General features: G+C 46.7%; 1 protein-coding gene across 3 annotated transcripts in view; it reads left to right on the top strand.

The window, feature by feature from the left end:
• SETD1B (SET domain containing 1B, histone lysine methyltransferase) overlaps positions 1 to 12,293 on the top strand; it is a 53,147-nt gene that overhangs the window by 33,025 nt on the left and 7,829 nt on the right. For 2 of the 3 annotated variants that reach the window (XM_040609828.1, XM_040609829.1), the window contains 5 exons: positions 4,224 to 4,394; positions 5,352 to 5,439; positions 6,370 to 6,587; positions 7,862 to 8,195; positions 9,982 to 11,535. In XM_040609828.1, coding sequence (XP_040465762.1) covers positions 4,224 to 4,394; positions 5,352 to 5,439; positions 6,370 to 6,587; positions 7,862 to 8,195; positions 9,982 to 11,535 — 2,365 coding nt within the window. Of the gene's footprint in view, positions 1 to 4,223; positions 4,395 to 5,351; positions 5,440 to 6,369; positions 6,588 to 6,836; positions 6,976 to 7,748; positions 8,196 to 9,981; positions 11,536 to 12,293 lie in introns of all 3 variants that reach the window. The other variant, XM_040609824.1, reaches the window with a different exon arrangement.

Below are 12,293 nucleotides of genomic sequence, written 5' to 3'. Positions count from 1 at the left end.
GCATGTCTGCAGACTTACCCTGCTGGCAGGGCTGGCACACTCCTGCTAAAAGCTGAAGTCCACCAAGCAGTAGTCACAGGATGAGGCTAGCTGCTTCTACAGACAGGGCACGTACACATGGGAGAGTCCTCTCCACTGTGCTCCTTTCAGGAAGGCCTTCAAGGGGGGCAGGGGCCTGCTTTTATACCTCAAAAGCCTGGGGTTATTCCCTTCCCCTCATCTCCTTTCCCTTTTCCTCCTCCATAAAATTTGAAAAGTTTAGCTTTTTTTTTTTTCTTGGTGGTCTAAGGCACTGCTGGCTGCTTCCAGGAAGGGGTTTGCAGGAGGGGAACAACCCCAAGATCAGGAGACAAATGTGCAAGGGCTTCTTGTGTCTTAAGTGGAAGCTAAATTTTAGCTCCAAAACCCTAAAGTCAGGTGCAGCAGGAGTGTTTGAAATGACTAAGCCTCTATTTTGTGTGCCCCAATTTGTGTGATGAGATCTGTGGGTATTTCCAGTTCTCTGCACTCCTCCCGCCTCCCCAGTGCATGTATGCAGTAGCAATTAACTCAAAAGCTGAACATTGGCCAAATACACAAGGAGTTCCAGGGATTAGTTAAGAAAACAGCTTTGCATGAATTGTCTGATCCTTTCTCAGCCAATTTAAAGGGTACCTCAGCCAGCGAACAGCTCTGTGATCTAATGTGTGGTGAATTTTGTCACTACCAAAAAAACACTTAACACTACAGGAAGGTTCATGCAAGCCTCAAAATTACTATTACAGTGAGTTATTGTAAAAAAAACAAACCCAAAACCAAACAAAACCAAACCAACAAACCAAACCACAACCTGCAGATGCATTTTCTGTTTCAGCTGCCAGTTTTCAGAGCAATATCTTTACCACCTGCTTTTGTAGGCCAATTGCGTGTTAACTCTAGTGCCTGGGAGAGCTCCTTGGCTTTCCAGGGAGGTTGGTAATGCTGCTGCTTAACAGCTGGTTTATGATGGTGTAATTTGCTCTGGCTTAGAGCTGGCTGGCATGGTGTGCAGCAAGAAATCCAGTCCCTCTCCTCCTGACTGATGCTCAGAGCTTCTGCCTCCTACCAGCGAGCATGTGCTGACAATTTTGGAGGAGACCCTTGAATTTCCAGGGCAGTGAGGGAAACGGATCCAGCAAAGAGTTGCAAAAGCAGCAGCTAAAGTACCCAATAAATTGTTTTAAATCAGACATCCTCAGTGAAGAAGCAGAAGCAAATCAAGGGCAGATCTTTGGTGGCTGCTTGGGCTCTTTTATATCCCAAGCTATGGCTGGATTTAGCATGTTCCTCCCTCACCTGGAATTTGTAACCCGCTTTAGGAAGGGAAGCCGACTGTACCACAGCAGCTTGCCACAGTCCTTGCCACAGGTTATGTTAGGTGTTAGCAGTCTAATTGAAAATAAAAAAATAGCTGCATGGAAAAACATTTGTGCTTTCTGTCAAGGAACAGAAATGCCAGAATCATTGCTACTTCAGGGCATTGCCTGGAGAAGCCTCTTCCTAGGCCATGTGTTACTGCTGCTTGCAGAAAGAGCATCCTTTCTACTAGGGCTGGGCACCCTTGGACATTGGTGTGGGACACAATTCCTTCTCAGTCATAAGCTGCCTGCCTGCTTTTACTAAAGGAAAACAAAATATGAGTATTCAGTTTAAACTGTACCTTCCTGTTGCTGGTGTCTTTATGCATATGTGAGGATGAGCTGACTGGGCTCCTTGGTGGCTGCTGGAGATCAATTCCACACGTGCTTTGCCATCACACTTATTTTTCTAGAATGGACTGAGACTTCCAGGCACTGTTTGAGCTGAAATGACCCTCCAAAACAGGCCCTGCATCCCCATTTCTTCCCTCCTAATGGTTTTAATTGGAGCTCCTCATATTTTTCCGTACTGATTGACAGTAGTGAAAGAAATTATATTATTTTCAGAGGTTTGGAAGTATAAATAAGACAACATATGTGCTCATTTACATTTTTTTTTTTCTTTAGAAATAAATGAGGCAGATTTGTAGGGAGGGATAATGCCTTTTAATATCTCCTATCCTTGGACCATCTAGCTGCAGCAGCCCTCCTGTTATTTCACAGGAGAGATGGAAGCACATCTTGGAAGCTCGTGAGCTCTGCCATATGCCAGTTCCTGCAGTAGGTTTGCCCCTCTTCAGTTGGAGGCTTTGGGGCTCTGCTATCTCCCTGACCTTCCCCAAACATAAAAGGCCAAAGCCTTGTGGTTTCTTTTTTCACCTGACTGATGGACAGTGTTCGAGTTTAATAGGACAGCAATATTATCTGCACAGTGCTGCTGGCAGCCACTGACCCTTCAACGACGCACAAGAAGGCAACACATGTCACCTCCTGCGCCTTGGTTTCTCTCTTTTTTTTCTGGTTTTTGGCTGCTATATTTCATCAAAGGAATTGACTTGGGCAGCTGGCTGGCTACAAGAAGTTTCATGCCATAGGTAAAAGGTGTAAAAGGCTCAAGGGTAAAGCTGGTACCCTAGGTCAGGCAGGATGGAAAACGTATGGGGTGAAAGCTGCTGAGGAGCGCGTGGCTAGGGAAGGCAGCACGAGCACATACTGTGGACCTTGTCTGCCTGAGCTAGGGGAAAGGCTGTTCCTTAGTCCCGAATCTAATGATGGGGTTTAGGTTTGAAAGCCTGACTAAGATGCATTAAGCAGAGTGCCAGGAATAACCAGCCATCCCTGACCACAGAGTGCTGCTGCCTGGATTCTCTGCTTGATATTCCCATTAGTCTTGTCCCTTACTAGCAGGAGAGCTGAGCTTATGCTTCCTCTTCGGTGATTACAGCCAGCTTTGGCAAATTAGCTCTGTTAATGGCTGTCAGAGAAACTGACTTTTAGGTGGTGTTACGCCACTGGCTGATGTGCGTGAACGTTACCTCCAGTGCCCTTTGCTCAAGAGCATAGCATGCCATCGTGTGTGATGCGATGCTCTCCCCAGCTCGTCAGCCTCTCCGTGGCTGCAGACGTTTGAATTCCTGCTCTTCCTTCACACCTCAGCTCTGGTGAAACAGGATTTGTTGTGGCTGAGCAGAGAGAAGGCTGTGTGTCTAGTTACTAAATGTGGTAGACCCTTAGGTGTTTTGCCGAAATATTTTGATTGTCCCATTTTCCAGAACTGGAGCCCTCGGACAGGTTTTGTTGACTTGGGCTGTGGTTGCTAAGTGAGCACAGGGACATGTGTGATTTTTGACTGGTTATATTGTGTCTTACACACACAAAAAAAAAAAGGTCTTCCCAATTAGAAGGTTTGAAGTTGCTTTCAGTTATGTGGGTTAGCAAATGAAGGCAGGTAGTGCAGCATTGGGTTGACTTGCCTGAAGCATGCTTGAGTTATTTGGAAGAGGTTTATGTGTAGCTCTACTTCTCACGTTGCTGTGACCAGACCGGCTAGGCTCCTGCAGCGTTTGGGGGTTAGGGGGTGGTGACTTATCCCAGCTCCTTGGCTTCCCTTCAGAGTTCAGGACCTTAGTACAGTAGCTCCTTGGCACCTAGTAGCTCCTGTGTAGAGGAATGTGTTCTCTTGGGCTGTCAAGTCCTGGGTTCATGCTTGCACCTTTTCTTCCCCTTTCATCTTTTTCCTTTTCATGGCCTTTGCGTCTAGAATCTGCGTTGTGTTCTGGCAGTTTGGAAGGTGGTCACTGTGGTCCTCACATCAGGCACTTTGAGAGACCTGCCGTGAGCCATGGGGGCTAATAACCCTGTTTGTTTCCCTCGTCCTTTACTGTGAAGGACTTTGGCCCATGTTAGGCTGCATGCAAAGGGAATTGAGGTGATGTTTTAAAACACACAGCAGAGAAGGCAGGACTGTCTGCTCGGCTACCTGCCAGCTTGATGATTCCAAATGCCAGATCACTTAAGTGTCCTGTGCTCAGCCACGGTTTTGGGAGTCCCAGCAGTTTTGTCTTAACCAATTTTGGTGCCTTGTGCAGGGAAAGTAACCTCTTAAAATTCAAAGGGGAGAAGGCTTCTCAGAGGTGGAAGGGTCTTGTTATTAAGAAAAGCTCTTGCACCTTCTCCCTTTCAAGTGTGTGTGGCTATGTAGTGCATCTTCAGATGTCCTTGCCTTCAGAGAAACTGATGGCTGGGCAAGGCAGTGGTATTTCACAAACCTCAACTGTCTAAATGGTTCCCAGGGTTTGTGTGCTTCACAGGAAACTTCCCTTCTGAAGTGTGCTTTCTCTGTTGCAGGCTTCTCTCACTCCAGTGAAGTCTGGAGGAGAACTGGAGGAAAAACCAAAGCCAAAGGATCGAATCACATCTTGTCTTTTGGAGAACTGGAACAAAGGAGAAGGCCTGGGATATGAGGGAATCGGCTTGGGCATTGGGTTGCGAGGGGCCATCCGGTTGCCATCCTTCAAGGTAAAAAAAAAAGATTTGTCTTCATTATGCTGACACTCCCTAAAGAAGCATTAGGACAGAGCTCTCTAGGTTTGTGTCTCAGAGCCCTACAGGCTGTTAGCCCCACTCTCTGCACACTTACGAGGTTGCTTCTGACAGCATCGCTCGTAACCCGCCAGTACGCTGTAAGAGCAAGGATCCTCTTTCCCAGCCTTTGCTTTTCATCTGCCGCTTGGGTGAGTTGTCTGTAAAGGATCTCCCTGCTCTGCAAGGTAAATGGGCTATTTGCCTGTTTAGGATACAGCATTTCAGCGTGATTCTGAAAACATGGTTATGCTTGTAGAGCTTTACACAGGTATTTTTTTGCTTAGGGCAGCTTGCAGTTTGGCAGCTGAGTCTCACCTGAAGTTTGGTTAAAAGTGTTTTCTACCTCATGTGAATTTACAGAATCAGACTTGCAAGCATAGGGTCACCTATTTTAATAAGCATTTGCATAAAAATTGAAAAGTATCTTTAAAAAAGTGTAGGATAGGAGGAGTAGAGGGCTTCCCTGAAATCAGGATTTTGAATATGTAGAAGGTGCAAGTAAAGGTTTGGGATGAGTGATTCTGCAGTCTCTATTTAGAATAAAACTTGGTTTGAGGTTCTTTCAGATGTCGTAGGCTTAGGCTGTCTTTCTGTTCTGCTACATCTCAGACACACGGATTTGTCAAGAGTTTTCTCTGTCATCTTCAAAGTACCTGGTGATGACATGCACCATGCTGGTACCCGGAGTGTTTTGATGCAGATTGAAGGAGTATAATTTCATTCACAGTGAAATTCTGTTTGTCAGCAAATAAAGGGATCAAGAGCTGGGAAGTGGCCCTTGGTTTCTGGGTGTAAGTCACCATGGCAAAGTAAAGCAGTAGCAATTTGCTTAAGAAGTTGATTTCTGCTCTTTCTAAACTTTTAGAAATGCTAATTATGTCTTTTGTTCAGGTGAAAAGAAAGGAGCCACCTGAAGCTGCCTCAGCAGGAGATCAGAAGAGAATCCGGCCTTCTACTTCTGTGGATGATGAAGATGAAGGTTTGCAAAGCACGTTTGTTTGAAACACAAGAGCAGATGCAAACCACATGCAAGCTGAATTCTTTTAAACGTCACAGCAGTGTGCTCACTTACAGTTAGACACAGAGTCAAGGATCTGAGCCAGAGCCCTGCTTCTCACAAAACTCTGATCAGCTGGGAGATGTCTCCCCTGGATTCAGTTATCTTAAATCCACTGGTGGGAAATTTAAGACCCACATTTTATGACTGACTCATAACTTATTTTGGTTCTGCTGATGCAGACCTGGTCACCCAGTAGAGGGAGCTCAGATGAGTTCATGGACCGTTCTGGGGGCGGGTGTGCGGCTCACTGGGTACACTGTGGGAGAAACCTAAGAGACAGTTTGCCCTGCGTTTGATTTTTAAAACCAAAACAAAGTTACTTGCCAGGAAAATCTATTTGAAAGTAATTTAGCAGTTTTTCCTGGAAGCAAGGAAGTGTAGAGAATAAGACAAAGCTTTAAATACCCTTGATTTTGCATAAAAACATGGATTCAAGTTAGTTGTACTGTTGTGCATTGGTTGATTCAGACTAACAACTGGGTTTGAAGCCAAAGTGTAGAAGCAAGCAGGGTTTTGTAAAGCACTTAAATAAAACAGAAAGGCATTAAATTTGGATTGCCTGTTCTGACCTCGGCTGTGCCATGTCTCCTAGCTCCTCTGCCTATCACTTGTCAGCTCTGGCCACCCTCATTTTGCCATCCTTGGCATTTCAACACCCTGCACCCAGTCTCACCCTTGCTTGTACTGTGAAATCAATAAGCCTCTCTAAGCCTGGGGACCTGCATACCACATGGGCACGTTACTCCTAACTTTAGTCTTCCCAAAGAGCAAGTCTCCATTGTGTAGTCAATGCTTTCCCTCCCTTGCAAGGTATTTGATAGCAATTTCCTTCTTGATTTTGCTCACCAGAGTCGGAGAGGGACAGGGATGCTTCTGATACAACATCTGACCTGTCGAAGAAGGATGCAGAAGCAGTGGGGCTGAGGCGGCGACCAGCGAGGCCGCTGGAGCTTGACAGCGAGGGAGAAGAGGGAGATGAGATGTCAGGGAAAGAGGAAGAATCCTCCTCGGAGAAGGAAGAGGAGCAGGAAGAAGAGGGAGGCCTGGTGAAAGCAGCACCCGGCAAGGTGTGTTGGTTTGTGGTTGAGGTTGTGAATGCTGTCTGTCATCAAAAGGGGCTGGGAATTCCAGATGCCAGAGGTACCGTCTCTAGAAGATGAGCGCTGCTCTTGGGGTCTGTCCTAAGAGAACTGCTGTCAGGTTATTCCCTCTTGGGGTTCTCTGATCAGCGCCCCTGAGAGTTGCTGGTGGCTACTGCAGTGACAGCCAGGTCTCAGTCAGACACTGTTCAATTTTGGCAATGCTTTCTCGCGAAGGAAGAAGAGGAGGATGATGATGAAGATGATGATGAGGATGAAGATGAGGATGAAGAGGATGATGAGGATGAAGAGGATGAGGAGGAGGAGACAGGCATAGACACAAGTGACAAGGAGGAGGAGCAGGACTCCGAGGAGGGTAAGCAGTTCCAGCAGAAGCAACAAGCGTAGCCTTTCAGTCAGGTGTGGTCTCCCTTTTCCACTTGGGAGTTGATTTTTTTATTTGTGTGCCTTCTTTTACTGAAGGGCAGTTTTATACAAGATAATGCATACAGGTATTTTTAAATGTTACATGCGAGGCTGCCATGATCCATCCATCTGTGGGTCCCTTTGCAGTAGCTCTCCAGCCCCTGAGAGATCTCAGCCCAACTTGACAGAGGGATGGAGGTCTTAAATCCAGCTAAGTTTGCCTTTGGTTTATGAAACGTGTGACTGGGAGGAGAAGGGACTGGATTTCAAACAGGGGTGATTTAGCTGCTAATAACTTTGTCCTATCAATCCATTCCTGCTCTGGAAGGTGGTAGTTTCAGCATTTTAAAGCTGTGTATGAAGGCAGCAGACAATCTTAATACAATTCCAGTCAGCATTTTAAAGCTGTGTATGAAGGCAGCAGACAATCTTAATACAATTCCAGTAAAGATACAATCCACCAAGAGATCCACATGGGCAAGGTGCCAGGCAGCACTAGCTCTGCTTGTGGAACTGCCTGTTGTACGGTGATTGTTGTAAGCATCCAAATACATGGTTTATAAGCTCTTAAAAAATAAATAAATTGGGAGGTGACTCCTTCAAATCCACATGCTGCTGTTGATGCTGTTGCTGTGCCATTAGAAGGGATACTTGCTCCTCTAGTAGACCCTGATTGTCTAATGAAGTCAGAAAGTGGAACTAATGGATTTATTCTTCTTGTAGATATAGCAAGTCCCTCGTCTTCCAAGGCTGAAGTTGAATCATCCGATGAAAGTGAGGATTCCTCTGAATTTGAGTCGAGTTCAGACTCAGATGATGAAGATGAGGATGAGGAGGAGGATGAGGAGGAGGAAGAGGTGGCTGAAGATCAAGACAGAGAAGCCATGATTGCTGAGACAGAGCATGAACCCGCTGGTCATGAGCTTCCTGATGATGAGAGGGAGACTATTTTAGAGCTGTATCCTGTGGATGACTACATGGATGCAGCAGGCTTGGGACTCACAGAGCCAGCTTTGGCAGTGAAAGATGAAGGCATGGAAGAAATCAAGGCAGGAGAAAGTGAATGTGGTGAAGTCCCAGAGGCATCTATTGCTGCTGAAACACTGAAACACTTGGTTATGGAAAGAGACCAGGAGACAAAACTTGCGCTGTCTCCCATCTGTAGGCCAGGTATGCTCTTCCATGTGGTTTGGCATTTTTTTTACCACGTTTCCAAGTATAGTATTCTCACAGCATCCAGTATGTGTGGTTTTGTCTTCCCCATGTTCTCTTTCTTCCTACAGTCTTGGCTCTAGCCTAGGGGTTATCTGTACAGGGAAAGAGATCTGTGCTGACTTCCATTCCTCGTAGGGAGCGCGCTACACAAGCCATCTGCTACTAAAAATACTGTGGTTATTATATCCAGAATCTTATCCTGGGCCAGTTTAGTTAGTGTCCCACAGGAACTAGATAGTTGTCATCATCTGAGGGTGATTGGATGGTGTGGTGGCTGAAGTTCCAGAACTGTTCTGCTAAAACAGAAAGGAATCTGTGCTTAATGAGTCACTACTGGCTTTCTCTAGTTTTAATACTGAAGCAGTATGTGACTGGGAAGCTGTATGGGGCAGGTGAGTGAAGTATCAAAATTGTATCTGGTTCCTAATATTATTTGTGGGAGTTTTTTTTGCTTAGCTCTTTCAAATGAGTGATCCTTCCTGATTTTCTGGAAAAAGGAAATCGGCTTCATTCAATACAGACCTGTGTTTAACCCAAAGGAATTAGAAACCTTTTACTAGAACGGGAGTGAGATGCATAAAGCTTGACAAATTCCACAGCTTAGGGGGAATTAAAAAATTTAAAACAGGAGCCAACAGGGAGAGCACATCTATTGTGGCCTGCAGTGTGAGCCTTGGGCAAGGTGAGTGTCTGAGGACTGGGCAGTATTTTGCCACTTAGCTGGATATCCAGTCCCTGCACAGGCTGTCATAAAATCTGCAAGTCATAAAGAGGCAAAATGTTAAACTGGGCAGGGAAAAAAGGAACCTGTTTTGCACAGAACCTTTCTAGAACAGGTCAGTGTGCGGAAAGGACATGCGCTTGGGGAGACCTGCATTTGGGCACCTTGACATGTGGAATGAGCTTTACAGCTAAGCTGTGGGAACAAGCCTGAACCGCAGCATCGTTCTTGTTCAGCCCAGCCTGGTCATACAGGAGTTACAGGGATCAGACCTTTCTCCAGTGACTGTCTGGTTCATTCAGCACAAATGGGGAACACCTCCTTCCCAACTCTTCAGGAGCTTTCACCTTCTCTTGCTCTTCCACTTGAAAATGTTATTTTGAGCTGCCTAGCGAGATTTACTGTTGATTCCTTGTGGCCCTGGCCCTATGGGGGTAAATAGACTCCAGACAAATGAGCCTGCTGCAGAGAGAGCAGCTTATAAATTACCTAATTGATACCATCTGAGTGTCTCCTCATTCATTACGAGGGCTTCCTGTTCCCTTCATGTGTTGTTCAAGGGTGTTACGCTCCTCCCTTCACTGCTCCCTCCTTGGAGAGCTGAGGGTTCTTCTTGGTCTTGCAATTAGTTTACCTTCCCACATTAGAAAAGCTGATAGCTTGGGGCTCTGACAGCTCTCCTCCAAAGTCCTCACCCCACAATCTGCTAATTCTTTTTATGTCTGTACAAAAGGTGGTCAGGGGTTTTGAAAGCAGAAAGCCTTTTTTCTGGCCTGTGTCATAGCTAATCCTCAAATTAATAGTGCGGGTTTTTTTATGGTCCATTAGGAATGTCTGTGGTAGCGTCTAATTATTCCACACTCTGTGCCTCCAAAATGTAAAGCATTGGAGTTTTTAAAGCCTCCCAGTGGAATTGAGCTGTTCTGTAATTGCGGCATCTTAAACATGCCTTTACCGGCAAGTGGCAAGTAACCCAGTGGAAGCAAAGCTCCTGATGCTCCTCTCTTTTCCCCCTTTCAGAGGAAGAGTCTGAACCCACTACCATGCTGGAGCCGGGGATACAGGAAGGTCCAAAGCCTGAATCTCAAGATGAGGAGGAAGCGCTCTGTCTTTCAACTCCAGTGGGAGTCTTCGGAGAACCTCTGCCCACTAAAAGCAGCTTCTTCAGCAAGCCTGACGACAGCAGCTTAGAAGCTCGTGTTAAAACAAAACTACCCTCTGCAGCAGAGGAAGACGACCGGCTGCCTCGCACGCCTGGACGGGAGGTGATGATCCATGCAGAGACTGATACTCTTTTGCTTCCAGCCCACAAGGTGCCATCCTCCATGCTTCCTTTACCAACGACTCCCGGTAAGGAAGATTCCTTAGTCCCTCCAGAAAAGTTCCCTGAACAATTAATGGTGACCAAAACGTCCATGGAAGAGGAGATTCCTAGGACTCCTGGGCGGGACATTTTGGCCAAGTCTTCACACCCCCTTGCAAAGTCACAGAGCACGGACACTGTTCCAGCCACACCAGGAAGCGATGCTCCCCTTACGGGAAGCAGCTTGACCCTCAGTTCCCCTCAAGTTCCAGGGAGTCCCTTTTCCTACCCATCTCAATCTCCTGGCATTAACAGTGGCATTCCTCGGACTCCTGGGAGAGATTTCAGTTTCACGCCTACTTTCCCAGAGGCTGGTGCTACCATTCCTTGCCTTCTGTCTGGCAAGAAACAGTCAGAGGATGAGCTAGACGAGAAACCTTTTAAAGAACCTCTTGGTGCTTCCCTTACGATCAGCATGAACAGTGTTCCTTCCCCTATCCCCTTTGCCAGCCCCCCACAAGCAGATTTCCACACGGACATGGGTTTGCCACCTGATGAGCCAATACCCGTAGCAGCCCTGCCATGCATCCATGGAGATGGAAGAATGCCCATTGAGGAATGCAAGGCAGAAGTAAAATCTGTTTTGCTCTCACCAGAAGTACCCACTGGTGCTTCTATTCTTCCACCCCCACCACCTTCTGTCCTTCCCAAAAGGAGGCCAGGTCGGCCAAAACGGTCACCACCTTCTGTCCTCTCGCTGGATGTGTACCCGGGCAAAACCATAGAACCACCTCCTGTGCCAGTGACCTTGGTGGAAAGTGCTGTGGGCAAAGAGCTGTTGAGTGGACATCCTGATGCTTTCTATGGACTGAAAGACCCTGAAGCCGTCACCCTGGACTTCAGGAATGATGCTTTCCATGAGAAAATAGCAGCTGAGACAGTTGCAGAGAAACTGCCATTTAAGGAACTGGAGAATCAGTGGAATGAAGACTTCAAGGAAGAGGAAGCTCACGGGAAACCTAAGAGACAGTGGCGAAGGCAGAAGAAGACGCCTGAGGACCTCCCAGCGATTCCTTCCCCTGAGTATTCCCCACCCCGGCCTCAGTTCAGGCCACGCTCCGAGTTTGAGGAGATGACCATTTTGTATGATATTTGGAACGGAGGCATTGATGAGGAAGATATCAAATTCATGTGTATCACATACGACCGCTTGTTACAGCAGGACAATGGTATGGACTGGCTCAATGACACCCTGTGGGTATTCCATCCTTATATCCTTTCTGACTGGCGCTCTGCGTTATGCGACACATGTAAGATGCACGAGGTGGTCATTGTGTAGGACTTGCAATGCAGAAGACTTCGGTTTGTTGGTGGAAGAAGCATTTGCTTACTAGAATAGCAATTGCTTATATCAGCAGGGAATTTTAGACACTTTTATTCCCTGAAGCTGCAATACAAAAATGTTGCAGAAGTGGCTGTTCCTGCTGCATTTTCAATCTATGACTGCAGGGAAAATCTGTGTGGACCTCTTCTGGAGAGGTTTCCTTGCTAGTTTGAGAAGCTTCTGTCCGCATTTAAACCAGACTTTTTTTTGCAGCTTGCCCATGGAATTTCTAGTCTGTACATACAGAACTTGGGGCTAAAACTTGTTGTAAAAATAATCTCACCATCTGTGCCCAAAACGATGAGTTAGTGGTGCTAGCAGCTTTTAACTTGCTTTGAGTTTGAAATACTAATAAAAGCAATGGTTTCTAAGCGGCACAACAGGGACAGACATGGCCCTGGGCTGGGTGGGGGAGCATCTGCTAGTGCTGCAGCCAGGAGCACAGGTAGCACTGGCTGGGTCTGCTGGGGTAGGGTCTGGCCCCATCCCCTCTGTCCCTGCCCGTGGTCTGGTGCTCAGCAGCATAGGCTGTAGCTTTGGATCTGTGGGAGCACTTTTGGGACACACAAGCTGTCTTGGAACAAGGCTCTACGTGTGTTTGGCCATCAGTAGTGATCTCCTGAACAGAGCCTAAAAAGCTGTTCT

Source organism: Falco naumanni, chromosome 1 (genome assembly GCF_017639655.2).
Source record: "Falco naumanni isolate bFalNau1 chromosome 1, bFalNau1.pat, whole genome shotgun sequence".
NCBI lineage: Eukaryota > Metazoa > Chordata > Aves > Falconiformes > Falconidae > Falco > Falco naumanni.
Note: the sequence above shows the minus strand (reverse complement) of the source record. Positions and strands in the feature narration are given on the sequence as shown.